Source organism: Amaranthus tricolor, chromosome 2 (genome assembly GCF_026212465.1).
Source record: "Amaranthus tricolor cultivar Red isolate AtriRed21 chromosome 2, ASM2621246v1, whole genome shotgun sequence".
NCBI lineage: Eukaryota > Viridiplantae > Streptophyta > Magnoliopsida > Caryophyllales > Amaranthaceae > Amaranthus > Amaranthus tricolor.
This window is the reverse complement of record NC_080048.1, coordinates 37,088,170-37,104,945: the sequence shown is the minus strand read 5'-3', so window position 1 is coordinate 37,104,945 and position 16,776 is coordinate 37,088,170. Positions and strand designations below refer to the sequence as shown.

General features: G+C 31.0%; 2 protein-coding genes across 4 annotated transcripts; one reads left to right on the top strand and one right to left on the bottom strand.

Annotated features, from left to right (window-relative positions):
• Window positions 1–925: 925 nt before the first annotated feature.
• LOC130803228 (pentatricopeptide repeat-containing protein At2g41080-like) lies at window positions 926–3,548 on the top strand. Its single transcript, XM_057667405.1, is given in 2 exon segments — window positions 926–2,993; window positions 2,995–3,548. Coding segments are annotated over 2 exon segments (2,007 nt in total). The 5' UTR covers window positions 926–1,209; the 3' UTR covers window positions 3,218–3,548.
• A 6,997-nt stretch (window positions 3,549–10,545) lies between these two features.
• LOC130803207 (probable alpha,alpha-trehalose-phosphate synthase [UDP-forming] 7) lies at window positions 10,546–15,884 on the bottom strand. Of its 3 annotated transcripts, none has more exons than XM_057667379.1 (4): window positions 15,474–15,884; window positions 12,823–14,872; window positions 11,616–11,889; window positions 10,546–10,856 (listed from the first exon to the last, which is right to left on the bottom strand). In XM_057667379.1, the coding sequence occupies exons 2-4, from the start codon at window positions 14,808–14,810 to the stop codon at window positions 10,572–10,574; spliced, it is 2,547 nt and encodes an 848-aa protein (XP_057523362.1). In that variant the 5' UTR covers window positions 14,811–14,872; window positions 15,474–15,884; the 3' UTR covers window positions 10,546–10,571. The 3 variants fall into 3 exon arrangements, with proteins under 3 accessions (XP_057523362.1, XP_057523377.1, XP_057523368.1); XM_057667394.1 differs by having other exon boundaries at window positions 15,682–15,778; XM_057667385.1 differs by having other exon boundaries at window positions 12,823–15,775.
• Between the last annotated feature and the right edge of the window lie 892 nt (window positions 15,885–16,776).

Genomic DNA, 16,776 nt, shown 5'->3' with positions numbered 1-16,776 from the left:
TTAAGAAAAAGTTAATATTTAATGAAGTAATAAATGATAAGAAAGAATGAAATGTGTTGATAAAATTAAAAGAGTTAAAAATTTATGAATGAGATTAAAAAAAAATAGTACTCCTTTCGTTCTTTTATGTTTGTCCACTTTAAGAATGTTCACATTAAGAGAGAGAAATTTAAATAGTACTATAAAGTATATATTAAAGATAAAATATATTCATGTGAAATTTTATTAGATTTGGTTAGATTTGTCTTGATGTAAAGTTTTTTAATATACAATCTTTATAATTTTTTATAATGCGTACTTAGAGATATTAAGACTTAAAATTTACTAAAAAATACGTGCAAAAAGTAAAATGAACAAACAAAAAGAAAGAAAAATATTAAATTATTATAAAAAAATAATGTAAAATGAGATCAACAACCCAAAATGTAAAATAATGCTTAAATGAGAGGTAGGATGGAGTAAAATAGCCAAACTTACAAAAATGTAATTACCATCATTTGTTTTTGTCTTTTCTTACATCCATGACAATTACTTGACAAATTCAATAGTCCATAAACAAGACTAATAGAAATAGATTTACAAAATTTGACTCGTATTATTATGACTTGACCCAAATGAGAATTGTATCAATCCAAAATCAACTTAATGGATGTAATGACTAATGAGGAATAATTCACTCGTTATATAAACATTTCTTTTTTTACTTATTTAATTTGATAATATAATATATTATTTTGGAGTATTTGATAGATAAAATTAATTTTTTTTTTTAACTTTTGAATATGACTTACTTAAACAAAACATATTTAGTAAATGGCTAAAAGTTTTTTAAATTAACTTTGTTGGTTATTTTAGTGTCATTTGGCTTATAAATCTAAATTTCTCTAATCAAAAACAAATAACAATATATAATTTTACCAATAACAGCTAACTTATTTGAGTAACTAAAACAAAAAAAAAAACCCAACACTTCCCACGGATTAACAAATCAAACTAAAATTAAAACATCCCCAAATCTCAAATAAAATCCGCCATTGTTTGTTTAGCGTCGAAGCTCAAGCTTAAGGGCAATGTACCTGACGTTGTATATACTAACTTCTTTTCCTTTTTTAGGGTGCCCACCGGTCTCCATAATAAGATCCGCCATTATTTGTTTGAATTGGTACTAAGAATTTTTCACTAGCAATAGTTAACGATGAACCTGGTTACATGGACAAGCTCCATTTGAGATGGTTTTGCTCCGTTACCCAGAAGACTAACAGAAAATCCTACAGTTGGTATTGTTCTTTTTCTACTCAAACTTTGTACACCTCTTGCGTCAAAGAAATAACTTATCTTTGCTCAAAGGGAGCCATCAAAGAAGCTTTCGAGAGGTTTAAATCTCAAATATGGTCAGACCCGAATCTTTTTTCTCATTTAATTCATGGTTGTATCTCTACAAAATCCCTTTCATGGGCAAAACAACTTCATTCATTGATAATCACTTCTGGGTGTTATTTAGACAAGTTTACCAACAATCATTTGATGAACATGTATGGAAAACTTGGGGAATTAGATACTGCTTTAGTTTTGTACAATGTAATGCCAAAGAAAAATTTCATGTCTAGTAATATTTTGATTAATTGTTATGTTGGTAATGGTGATTTAGTGAGTGCCCACAAGGTGTTCGATGAAATGCCTGAACGAAATGTTGCATCTTGGAATGCTATTGTTACAGGGATGATACAACATGAGTGTAATGAGAAAGGATTGGACTTGTTTTCAAGGATGCATCAGTTGGGTTTTAGTCCTGATGAGTTTACATTGAGCAGCGTGTTTCGAGGTTGTGCTGGTTTGAGAGCTTTGTTCTGTGGAAGGGAAGTACATGCTTATGCCATAAAAAGTGGCCATGATCTGAGCTTGGTTGTTGGAAGTGCATTAGCTAATATGTATATGAGGTGTAAAAGCTTGAATGAGGGAGAGAAAATCATTCAAGGGATGTCCATTCATAATATGGTGGCTTGCAATACTCTTATTGCTGGAAGAGTTCAAAATGGGTACCCTGAGGGTGCTTTAGAGCAGTATCATTTGATGAAAAAGTCGGGTTTTCACCCCGATAAAATCACATTTGTTAGTGTCCTTAGTTCGTGCTCTGAACTCGCAACTCTCGGACAAGGGCAGCAAATACACGCTGAAGTGATAAAACGCCAGGCTACTTTAGCGGTCCCTGTAGTTAGTTCATTGATAAGCATGTATTCTAGATGCGGATGCTTGGAAGATTCGATCAAAGCTTTTATGCAGCATAAAGATGCAGATATTATCCTGTGGAGCTCTATGATTTCTGCTTACGGGTTCCATGGAAAAGGCTATGAAGCCCTTGAACTTTTCGAGCAAATCGAGTGTAAAGGATTGGAGGCGAATGAAGTAACTTTCCTGTGTTTGCTATATGCTTGTAGTCATTGTGGATTAAAGGATGAAGGGCTTGAATACTTTGACCTAATGGTAAAGAAATACAGATTAAAACCTAGTATAGAGCATTACACGTGTATTGTCGACCTACTTGGTCGATCTGGTTGTCTCGTGGAAGCACGAGATATGATAAGATCAATGCCTGTAAAAGCCGATGCTGTTATATGGAAAACGTTGTTATCTGCTTGTAAGATCCATAAAAATGTCGATATGGCTAAGAGTATTGCTGAAGAGATCCTAAAGCTCGATCCAATGGATTCATCTTCCTATGTTCTGCTCGCAAACATTCAGTCAGCCGCAAAGAGGTGGGATGAAGTCTCGATTGTGAGAAAAGCGATGAGGGATCGTGGGGTAAAGAAAGAACCCGGTCTTAGCTGGTTCGTGTTCAAGAACAAGGTTCATCAGTTCACCATGGGAACTAAGTCGCATCCTAGGTCATCGGAGATATACTTGTACCTAAAAGAACTGATCGTAGACATTAAGAAACTTGGGTATGTTCCACATACTGAATCGGTTTTGCAAGACATGGATGAAAACGAAAAGGAACACAATGGCTCAGCACAGCGAGAAGTTGGCTATTGCATTTGCGTTAATGATCACACCTTCGGGTTTTCCTATCAGAGTGATGAAGAATCTGCGTGTTTGTACTGATTGCCATACTGCTATCAAGTACATATCGAAGATTAAGGACAGGGAGATTATTGTGCGCGATACTAGTAGGTTCCATCATTTTAAGAATGGTGAATGTTCTTGTCGCGATTACTGGTAAGATGTAATCGGTGGCAACAAGTATTGATCGTTTATGCGAATCTGTTCGCGTTTTACTCATAAATTACTCTAGAACAGTAGACATTCTTGATGAGGGCAGCTTATGGATAGCTGCAAAAGATGAAAATTCTTTATAACTTAGCATAGATATGCTGTTCTTAGAAGGCCATATCGAAATTTATCTTATTGTCAGCATGGAGTGTATTCCATCAACTTTGATGTTTTCCACCATTTTCACATGCACGTCGATGGGTTTTCTTTGTACATATCCAAATCATCTTAACTTACTTCACAAGTTTTTTATGGTGCAACTCATAGTCTTTCTCTCGAAGCCCGATTACTAATTTTTTATTCATTCTAGTGTCGACATATCCATCTTAATATTTGCATCTATGCTACATTCATCTTATGTTTATGTTTCTCCTTAACTAGTCAACATTATGTCCCATGCAACAAGATAGGCTGAATTGCAATTCGATCAAATTTCATTTTAATTTTGTCGAAAAACTTCTATCATATAGCATTACCATGTTACTCTTCACTTAAGTCATCTAGCTTGATATCGATGTGTTACATCTTATCGATGAATATAGTATATGTAATTATGTACTACTATGAATATATATATATATATATATATATATATATATATATATATATATATATATATATATATATATATATATTTATATATATATATATATATATATATATATATATATATATTATATATGTATATATATATATATATATATGTATATATATATATATATATATATATATATATATATATATATATATATATATATATATATATATATATATATATATATGTATATATATGTATATATGTATCTATATGTATATATGTATCTATATGTGTATATATATATATATATATGTATATATATATATATATGTATATATGTATATATATGTATATATGTATATATATGTATATATGTATATATATATATATATGTATATATATATATATATATGTATATATATATATATATATGTATATATATATATATATATATATATATATATATATATATATATATATATATATATATATATATATATATATATATATATATATATATATATGATTTGGATCATGTGAAAACCAATTTAAATGGTGAAAACTGAAAACAGATATACATAAAAGCTTAAATGTTGTACATATGCTAGTGATAATTTTGTAAATAATTGGACATTTGCTAAAAGGTGTACATACATGCTTAAAATGTGTACATATTTAGATGACAGTTTTGTAAATAATATAAACTTTTTCCTTTACTAAAATATGTACACCCTATAAGATAGTATGCACATCTTTTGTCACAATATATATATATCTCAATCTCGTTTTCATTTTTCACCACTTTAATGGTTTTCACCTAATTCTGCCCATATATATATATATTATATTTTGGAGTAATATTTTATACGTGACAGTATATGTTCAAATATATACTTCCCATCTCAATTAATGTGTTACATTTTCATATTAAAATTGATCTCCACCACATATTCAATTCCTAACCAAATTTTTTTAGTAATTTTAATATCATCTGAATATTGTTTTTGTTTTGTTTGAATCTAACAACAAACTAACTATTCCTTTTGAAAATCAAATTTGCTATCGTGTAGCAAATTTACCAAGACAAAGACATTCATTTAATGATATTTTGATAAGTATTAGTTTTATATTGATTTTATGCAATTATTTTTGTATAAATATCTTTATTTGAGTAGATAATCCATAATTAGATTTAGAATTTTTGTAAATATGTACATCGATGCGTCACTTGTTCACCCAAAAAAACATAAAATGATAGTTTTTGAATTTGTAATCAAAATTTTCTTTTCTTTGATTATAAAAAAATCATCATTGGCATTGGTCGATTCTTCATACCCACAAATCGAGAATAAAAAAGATAAAATTGAAGACTAAAATGAATAAAATGACCAAAAAAAAAAAATTTGACCAGTTATGAAAAGTAGGGTTTTAAATTTTATATAATCATGAAATATTATTACTTCCTCTATTTTCAACTTTTCATTTGTTATTTTTTGGCAAATTTTAATGTAAACTTAAAAATTAAATAATTTTAATAATGAGCTTTTAAAAAATCTAAAAAGTTGATATTTAACAAGTATATATTGAGACGAATTTATCAAAATGCTACATTAATATATTTTTTTTCATATAGATCGATGAGAAATCATAATCAAGTTTTATATTAAAATTTATAAATTCTATTTGAGAAGAACATATGAAAACGAAGGAAGTACTTCGTATATGAAACAGTCGTATTATTATGAGATTTTATTAGTCGTTTTTAGCGCCTAATTTTTCGTATATTATGAAGGTAGTAATTTGAAAATTTTCTACAATGATTAGAAACTTGTTAATTTGTAACGTGATTATGAATCGTAACAAATAACGTAAACTTTGGCGGTAAAACTTAAAGTTGAGCAACTACCCATAACAGTTCGAGAAAATTTTAATTATTACCCAAGCATATTATATAACCATGATGGGAGTAAATTAAATATTTCACCTGATTTCTAAACATGAAGTACAAGTTACATAACAATTTACATGTACAACAATTTTTACCCAAACCTTAAACTATCTTAGATAAACATTTCCTACACTATAATAGATCAAATGATGGACAAAAATCACCAAAAAAACAACCCCAACTAGTCATGCTAAAGCTGTCCCTACTCCCCCTTATATCCCTTTGTATACTTATATACACAAGCTAAAAACTCTACCCAAGAACCCATTTTGTTCTACCCAAAGCTTGCGCATCATTACAAGCATGCAAGAGGCAAATATTTGAAGCAAAAACACTCTATTTCTGAATAATTATTCGGCCATAAACCCCAACACATTGCTCCCAAATTCATCCATGAACAAACACTAGAATCCTTCAAACTTTCAATAACTAGAACACCTTCTTTTCTCATCAAATCTTCTTTAAAAAAAAACTCATCTAAAACTTCTGAAAATTTATGTTTATAAACTCAAATCTTCCATAAAAATTATCTTTATTTCAAGAGCTTTCCATAGACACCAAATTTGAAGAAATTCATTAAGTATAGAGTAAGTTATGTTCATTTCTTTCTTCCACTACTTTTTGTTAGAACTTGTTCATGTAAAACATATTTTTTTAACATGAATCCTTCTATAAACTAAGATCATTATAAAATGGGTATTTTGTCTCTAAGATTAAGAAAATCATCACTTATAAATCTATTAAAATCGGCTATAATTGAAAATAAGAAGATACTACTATATTTCAACAAACATATAAATTTTTTTACTTTGGATTAAAGTAAAATTATGGGACTTGATTAAGTATGTTGCTCAACATAATAAGTATACTCCAAATATGTCAAAATCATCACAAGAATTAGTTTAACAACTCCAACTAAGGAAAGTTAAGTACATGTTAGAAACTCAAAGTTTTTATTGATTTTTGGATGAATGCAATATGTTTAGTTGAAGAGTTGGAGTTGAGAAGGCAAGGACCCTAAGTTAGAACCATTTCTAAGAACGCGTAAGAGCTTACGTGGGAGCTTACGGAATAATTATATAGGCTTGGAGTCGAGATATGTCACATAGGTTGATTTTTAAAGGATTTAAGAACATGTTGTGAAAGTTTGTGTATAAACTTGTTTTTAAAAATAAAATTCCCAAAGAGAAGTTCTTAAATCTTGAAAAATGATGTCAAAATGATAATTTTGAGTATGGAATAATTTATTACATGTATTATTATTGTGGGCATCATGTATGTTGATTTTATAAATTGTTGTATGTTTAAAGGCATGTTTAACACTACTTTGTGAAAGTTATTGTGATGGAAATGATTATATGAACTTTGAAAATATTTGAAATTTATTTTAAAAGAAATTTCCAGTATGTTAAGAAAATCTCTTGAATACTTTTTGTTGAAATTATTCGTTAAATTGATATTTTAATGGATTTTAAGGTGTTAAATAGTTTTATTATAAAACATGGTATTAGATAAACTCTTTATTATCAAAAATAATTAATAAAAATATATTATAATGTCTCCAACAAGATTTGGCTAGAATATATTTAGTTTGGAATTTTTTCATGATTTTTGAATAATCGTTAACGGTAAATTATAAATTGGTAAACTATAAAATAATTACCAAACAAAGATATATGGACTTGAAATTTTTATCACATACTCATGTGGATAGTAAGTAAAATTGGTAAAAGTTTGGGAATGTTTCATTAACATTTAAGGACCTTAATAATTTTTACTCAGTTATTAATAATTGGTAAGTTAGAAAACGGTAAAATATAAAATAAATACTAAATGATGTGTTTTAGACATGAAAATTTCAAGAGATACTTATATAAGCATTAGATACATGTTCAAAAAATTATATGAATTTTCGTGACCATATATAGACTTAAATAAATTTTATTTGGTTTATCAGTAAAATAACGATATTAATTAATTAAAATACCCCACATGATTTTTAATGGTTATTTAAAATTTTATACCCCTTAAAATAGCTTGTGAAACATCATATAATTTATATAATATCTTATTCGGACTCAAATAATTTTAAACCTATTTTATTCTATTTATCGATAAAATGTCTATGCAAAATAATAAAACATCAAACATGACTTTTATAAGTTTAAATGGCCTAACAAATATGTTATATGACTTTTGAAACTTTGGTAAAATTTTATAAAATAAATTATTAATTATTTACTAATTTATCAAATTAATAGAAAATGTTTATTTATTAAAAGGTGTAATGTTGTTAATTAAATTTGAGTAAAAATAGACCTATATTAAAAATTTATAATTATATTAATAGTCTACTGCCTCATAGTATAAAATAAGTTTAACTTAGATGGTTTATAAATTTTACGGATTCAAGACACCATTTAAATATAAATACCTAAATTGTCGAAAATAATTGTAAGATCATTATAAATTCGCATAACCAATTATAATCTGATGGGACAACCCTAAATTCATTACAAATAAGGTATTATAATGACTTGATTAATTTGGTCCTTGTTGGATAATTAATATGTATTTTGTAAATCAATTATCGATTTTATTACCGGCAAAACTATCTCGTATTTAAGAAAATAGTGTTTATGAAATCTTCTGTCATAATGATTTTATAGACTTATAAATCATATTCTAGTTGTGTTGAATGAATTTCAAAACTCTTTTAAGTTATATTTACTTTGAGAAGAATTGAAACAAAACATTTTAGTGGTTTCCTTGAAAAATCGTATTGAACTTTAATCACTTTTTGTTACGATGCATTTTCATACATGCTAGTGATGCCCCAATATAATACAAAAGTTATGTTTGATGATATGATTATGCTAAGCATGTTTTACCCATGTGGGAAATATTATGATTTGATTTTGCAAAGTTGCAAATAAAGTATGTTTTGCTATGTTGCAAATAAAAAATGTTTATCATATGGAAAAAGTTATATTTTTGACTTTTAAATGCTTTTGAAATTACAAGATATATATTATATACTAAAATATTTTAGCCTAAATGGTGGGTACATATGCCACAACAAATGTTGTGTGTATGATTAAACGGCTCACCAATGCTGAGCGCGTATTGTTCACAATATCATTGTGTTATACTTGCCAGACATGTTGCGGACGGTAGACCGACTACCAAACGAGTCACAGAATGACTCACAGAGTACCCATGCAAACTTATGATATGGGTTTGATATTGATTTGGATCCATTGAAATCTCATGATTTATGATGAAAAATGAGAATTTGAAATGACTAACGAGCCATTGAACTGAGTTTGAATGATAATATGATTTATTAATGAAAAAGCATATTTCAAAATGAATTTACTCAAATAAAAAAGGTTTTAATAACTTATTTGACGGACACTAGTGTGTTTATACTCCGCCTTTTTGCTAATGCTATGCTTTATATATTTTTCCAATGGTTTTGTTTTTAGAGTAACCACTATGGCACCTCGACGGAGAATGGATATGCGAGCGAAAGTTGAACCCGAGTTGGAGTATGACTCCCCTTTTGTTTAGATCTCTTTATTGTATTTGAGAGACTATTAGTTTAGTTGTTTAGATTTAGACTATTTTAACTTTTAAGGATGTAATTTAAACTTTGGACTTATTTCGATTTGGTTGTAATTTTTCTATATTTTGGACAGTTAAAACTTCCGTTATATTGCTTTGATTTGGTTCAAGCATTTTACTTGGATATTAGTTTGACCTTTAAGTAACCCCTTAATTGTGTTGGCAAAAGTAAGCTTCCGCTTGATTAATACTAAATTCCAATTAGTGTTTGCCTTCATAAATTCAAGGCGGTTACAGTATAATTGTAATTTAAAGAGAAGAAGATCAATTTAACTTTTTTTAGAGAATCGAGTTTTATTTTAGTTGAAGAGCAAATATAACGTTTTCTAATAAAATCTTATACTTGATTTTCAGACCCTAAAAGCCTGAATTCTAATACGGATCCACCAACACTTAATATATCTGAGAATCGAATCTGATTGAACTCAACCCATAAACACCCTATTGAGAACTAATGATGCGCGTGTGAATTAAGATCCAAAAACACTCCTAAATCCGATTAGACACGACATAGTGGCATCTTTTATTTTTTTGAAATGACAGTGTGACATCCTCATATTTGAAGATTTGCTTTTGATTCCATTATCCATATTCCTATCCACATATTTTGTCCTTGTAGATTTTGTCAAGCAAATTCTCATTCTTGTTCACCAACACTCCTATCTGCACTTCTTCTAGAATTGTTTGCTATAATTCAAACAATTAAGCTTCATTTCGATTATTTCGATAAAATAATTAGCTAAAAAGTGTTTAGTATTAATTTTGTTGATTGGTAAAACCCGCTATTACTAGCTAAAAATATGATTTTTGAGCCAACACCCAAAACGCAATTAATTTATCAGTCAATACTTTTAGTTGGTCAAACCAACCAACAACTCCAGCTAAAGGTATTCATTCAGGTCAAAATTTCGAGTCAAATATTCCAAGTCGATTTAAAATTGGATCTTGTGTCCAGATTATTTTTACATTATTTTTAAATTCATTTTTGAAGTCAAGTCAAATCGGGTTCGGTTTCAAGTCGGGTAAATATCGAATCATCAACTGTTTCGAACACTTTTAGCACCAGCTAACAGCTTTACCTAACAGTCATTGCCTCTCGGACTCGGGCATAATAAAAATGAAAGGAACAATGAACTCAAGGGAAACAAATGAAAACCCGAGAAAAGGAACATAAATGTATAGACAATTTTATTAAGAGTTTGAAAGCTCAGAAAACTCAGCAAGAGATTGAAGCACAAGTCTAACTTCAGAAGTATCATTCACAAAAAATTGAGCCTTGCTAGGCTTTTGACCAACTGTACAAGCAAACACTGATGCATTTGAACACAACATGTCTCTTGAAACTGCTGTGTCCACTATCTCGAACATGTCCTCGTCCGATCTATCATCCCCTATACACAGCACAAAATCGGCTGTCTTCCCTTTCTTCCCCATCGACATGAACACTTTCTCCGCAACCATACCTTTAGTCACTCCCTGGGATCATAATATATCGACAACAATTATATCTACCAATAACGCATGAGAAAAACTTCATACACATTCATCATCGTCACATCGTACCTAATGTATTCCGCTCATAAAAAGCTGTGATCAGGGTATATGGAGGGAAAGAAAGCGGCAACCCAAACCCATAAAGGAGGATACAACCAAAGAGTCCATGAACTTCACATACATTACATAAAAGTAATTTGGATCGGTGGGATTTAAAATCGGTTACGCATGAACAAACTTGTCGGTTCGAATTAAAATCGGTTACGCATGAACAAACTTGTCGGTAGTTGGATGTGGATTGATTAATACTTGTGGTTTAAAGTCAAGGAGATTATTTAATCACAATAAATCAAGTAGCGAACATTATGTTGTTTAGAGAATGAGTTGTCCATTCGAGTTAGCTTTTCAATTGGTCGGTCTTATTCTAACTAACAGTTGAATCAGCAATCGGGATTTGAAAATATTCGGTTTGGTTGACTTTTGAAGTTTGAGTTACAATTACGGTTCATGTCGGTTTTAGTTATCCGAACATAGATTACCTTTCGGTTTGGATATCCACCCTCACTAGTTTTCATTCAAGTCAGTTGAATATCGCGTCGGTTCAGATAACTCAATATGAATTACCTTTTGTGTTAGTTCTCGGGCTACAAACAATCAGGTTGTAGGTCGGGTCTATTTTGCATAGCTCTATATTACACAGCAAAAGAAAACTTCTTAAGTCAAAAGATGAAGAGTATATACCTGAGGCTTTACTTCGACAATGAGCTCACCCTTCTTGACAGCCACAGGTTCATTGGCTAAAACACTTTCGAGATGATCTAGCATCTCTTTGGCCTGAGCAGATCCGAAGACTGGATCTGCATCTTGATAATGCCAAACAAGAGCACTCTCCTTGTATTCTATTATTGAACCATCAGTCGAGTCAGTGTACAACTTCATTACAGGCTCAGTAATCTCCATCCATGTAAAGTCAGAACTTTGACCACACGTTTCCCATTCCTTACTCTCGGGCCATCTGAAACACACAAATGAAAACAATATGTTAATATGAATTGGTTATTAACAGACTTGATCTCTGCAAATCCCTTCCATTCAAATCCCTGTCCTCCAAAAGTGGTCTTTCACAAAAAAAATTATATTTCTCTGAATCCCTTTCCTAACTCACTTCAACAAAGTGTAATAGTGAGTTAATCTAGATCATAATAAACATCGAGAAAAGGTAACGGTTTTCTTGGATGTGTTAACTTCAATACTATTAAAATTGTCTCCATTTTCAAAGAGCATCGTCCGTGAATAAAGGAGATTTTGAATACCCTTGTGCATTAAGTCGTAGCTAATTCAGGATACTAGAATAGTATGACCGAAATAAAAGATAAAAAAACAAAAATCAAAGTTATTAGAATAGTTGACTTGATCTCAAAACCTTTAGTAGAGTCATCTCTGCATGTGTGTTAAACCAACTCATCTACTATTTTTCTATGTTATTATGTGACACATAACAATATCAATAAAAAATTACTGAATGACTACGTGGGCCTAGATTTGCCCTTACATGAGAGGAGTAAAGTGAGCTAGAGTGGAAAAGAAACAACAAGCAAAATCTAAAGAAAAACCAGATAAGATTAAGTTGAGGGTGTTCTAATTTTCCATATATAGGGCAATAGGGTTGATATCAATTATCTATCGCTCCTTTGTCTCTGAGTTTGCAACATTTTTCATTTTTGTTTGTTCCTCTTAATTTGCTAAATTTCCTCATGAAAATGTTCCCACGACTTGCTTTAAACTCATCCACACAATTCATTAAGTAGCCACCATCCACGACCACACTAGAGATTCAAAAAGTGTTGTGCTTTCTACTCAATCTCTACATAGATGCGGTCCAAGTCTCCAAATATAAGCACAAAAGTAGGAAAACAAGAAACTACAATGGGGTAGAAAAGAAACAAACCTTAAGAAATAGCCATGCTCCGCAGCAATACCGAGCTTCTCGCAAGACGAAAACCAATTACTCAAGCTATCCTTCCCTCTTCCACTAACAATAAAGACTGTATTTCTAGGATCAGCACATAGAGTCCTTAAAATTCTAATAATTTCAAGACTCGGAATCTTGCTAAGGCAATTTTGAGGCATTAGAGTTCCATCATAATCAAAAAGAATCGCCCTATTTTGTGAATTTCTATAAGCCGATGCAATAGCATCTATAGAAAGCTTTCGGAAATTAGGATCAATAGAAATAACCCTAAACCCAAAACCGAAACCAGTACACCAGTATCTTCTCTGAGAATGCTCGGAACAAGTTCTTTCCAAATCTTGCAAAAAGCTTTTTGACCAATACGCCACATTATGTGCTTCAACATATCGGTAATGCTTCTCATGACGCAGTTCTTTATCCGAGTCTCTTACCGAGATAGCCTCATTCATGCCCTCGCCGGTAGCCTCAACGTCCCATGGATTTATCCGAATAGCTCCACTAAGAGAAGGAGAGCACCCGATAAATTCCGAGATCACAAGCATACTCTTTTTCAAACTAACATTCTTATAGCTAGACTCTGCGTCTGATATCCCCTCTCTGCACACTATATACTCGTACGGTGTAAGGTTTAAACCGTCTCGAACAGCTGTGACAACAACACATTCTGCAATGGTGAAATAAGCAATCCGCTCGGTCAAAGAAACTGGCCGATGAATCAAAACCACGGGTTCATATCCAGGTTGTCCAAATTCCTTATTTATCCTCAAACAAATCTGGTCTATTTCGGACTGGATCTCCTCAATATCGCTTCCTGCGGTTTGTGCCGGGTTTACAATCTGAACCAACACAGCCTTACCCCGCCATTTAGGCTGCTTCTTAAGCATCTGCTCCATAGCAAGAAGCTTCAAATCAATTCCTTGGAACAAATCCATGTCGTCAGCCCCAAGTAAAACCGTCATACCATCAAATTTATGCTTCAGTTCAGCAATCTTCAGCTCCTGATCTGAAAGCCTTATAGCTGACTTGATCCGACCCATATGAATCCCGACAGGCATGATCTTTATACCAACAATTCTTCCATGATATTCCAACCCTAAATAACCCCTCTTCGACTCATATTCCAGACCCAACATACGACTACAACACGAGAGGAAATGTCGGGCATAATCAAATGTATGGAAACCAATCAAATCTGTATTAAGCAAAGCCCTAATGATTTCCTCTCGAACAGGAAGTGCACGATAAATCTCAGAAGACGGAAAAGGGCTATGGAGAAAAAACCCCATTCTTATTCGACTAAAACGCCTTCTAAGAAAAGAAGGCATAGCCATCAAATGATAATCATGTATCCAAATATAATCATCCTCGGGTTGAAGAACCTCAATAACCTTCTGTGCAAACAATCTATTTACAGACACATAATCCTCCCACAACAATTTATCAAACCGTTCACCATTAACAGCTGAAAATGGAAGCTTATAGTGAAAAAGTGGCCACAACTGCTTCTTACAAAACCCATTGTAATACCGATCCAACAAATCGGGTTCGATAAACGTAGGAACACACTTAAAGCTCCTAAAAAGAATTTGTGACACATTATCTTGTTCACTTTTATCTACATTTTCTCGAAGTGAACCGACATATATTACTTCCATCTCATCAGGTAAACCATCCTTAAGTTGTAAGAGCAAAGAATCCTCGTCCCAACTAAATATCCACCCGGTACCATCTAATCCCCGGCTCGCAATTATGGGTAATGTATTAGCTACAATTATCATTCTATCTTGAACAATAGTTGATGGATTATCTGATGAAACACTTTTAGTTCTCTCAGTATCAAGTTCACTAACATTTCCTGGTACTGTCATTATTCTACTTAGCCTCTTCCTATTTTCCCATTTCATTTGGGGTGGCATATCCCCATTCATTAAGTCTAACAAATTTGCATATGATTTTGACATCATTATTACCCTTCAATTGCAACAATCAGAATAGAATAAATCCCCTCAAATATATGTACACCAATCTGCATCAAAATAACCAATATGTTTATAACTATATGCAATAATTGGAACATTACAATCCACATCTCCTTCTGAATCAGAATCGAAAAAAGTGAATATGGTCGGTTTTGGGCTATTCTTGGGCAAACTTGAGCGAATGACAAATTCAAAAAGCGAATTAGCTTGGGAATCATGTTAAACTGATCCATATCATCATACCCGGTATTTCCCACTGTAAAATCTGTGGTTAGGTGAGGGAAGAAAGACGACAAACCATACCCTTAGCAAAGGAGGTTGCGGCCGGATAGACCCTTGCTCAAACAAATACAGTCCACACATTATCTAATTCAATTCAAAGAACCCCAAAATGGATAACCCAAAATTGATCAATGGTTTTAAATACTCAAACAATTACCCAAAAAAGAATTGAAAACAACAATTGGTAAACCTAATATATTCTCAACAAGATTATATGTTAAACCATAGATCAAAAAAAAATTTTAAAAAAATTGAATTTCCAACATGAACAACACTCAATAGACATGCAATTCAAAAAAAAAAGCAAATCAAGAACCCATCTTTTAAATGGAATTACCAAAATTAAATGAAAAACAAATTACAAACCTTATCAAAGCGCAAAAATTGGATCTTTACAATAAAACCCAGATGGGTAAAATTGTTGATAAACAAATAGAAAATTAAGGGTTTTGTTCTTTTCTTGTAATCTCCTTCTTTCTCTATAATTTATGTGCAAAAAAAAAAAACAGCAAATTTTAGAACATGAATATTCAGAGAATAAAAGAATTAACTTTTCAACTTTCTTTTAACCCACCTAGTTTGAACTTTGAAAATTGAAACCCACTTTACAAAAATAAAGAAAACCACTAATGGAAATAAATAAATAAATAAATATTTCTTCATTTTTTGATTTATTAGCAAATAAATTGAAAAAACGTGGGAACATATTAGGAAGGATGGAAGGAAACCAATTACCGGTCTGTCACCTTTGCTAACGTCACCCAACCAAATTAAGATTTGATGTGGTTGGTCAAAATAAATGAAGAGCGGGTGACGTAAATGACTTTTTCTTTTTATATAATTAAAATTATAACAAGAATTATAAAAAAAAGTTGGATAAGGTAATTGCCAGCTAAGATTGACGCGTTTATGTTCTCACGTGTGAGCACGCGCTGAACGTGTGTTAAGGAATTGGCCAGTTAAGATTTGTGGGAAATGAGTGGAATACACGTGGATTTTGTTTTGAAAATATAATAAATTGACTGATTTTGTTGGTGAGTTGCTAAAAGTACGAGATTTTGACTTTTATGGATTAGATGTGGTTTTGGTCTACCTATTTATGTATGTAAGCTTCCTTAACATTGGATTGAATTATGCTTAATGTGATTTTGTCTTACCAAAATAAGTGAGTTACTCCTGTCAAAAATCATCTTCCAATAAAAATGGTTTTAAAATAAAGAGTTTATATGTCATAATTGTATTATTTTAATTATTCAACTTATTTATGAATGCAGCCTCACAGTGAAATCGTCTCACATAAAAAATTGTGATTAAAATATATGGGTTATTTGTCAAATTGTTTTTTAATTGACTTTTGATTATTGGCTTGTATATTAGTCAAAGAACTAAAAAAAATATTTGTTAAAAGAGTTTTTAAACTAACTAAAAAGCTAATTATAAGCTAAAATAAAAAACAAAACTATTAATACTAGGTTTTTCATTCGTTTTTTGCTTTTGATCTATTACTCTAATTAACATCTAACAACTAGCAAATAACTTTTAGCTAAAATCTTCTTAACGGGTAACTTAAACAGCTGACTTATCTGTCAATGCTTTTAGTTAGTCAAATCAGCCAAAAGTTTCGAGCCTTTCGACCAATAAGTTTAGCTAGTAGTCATTTATCAAACAA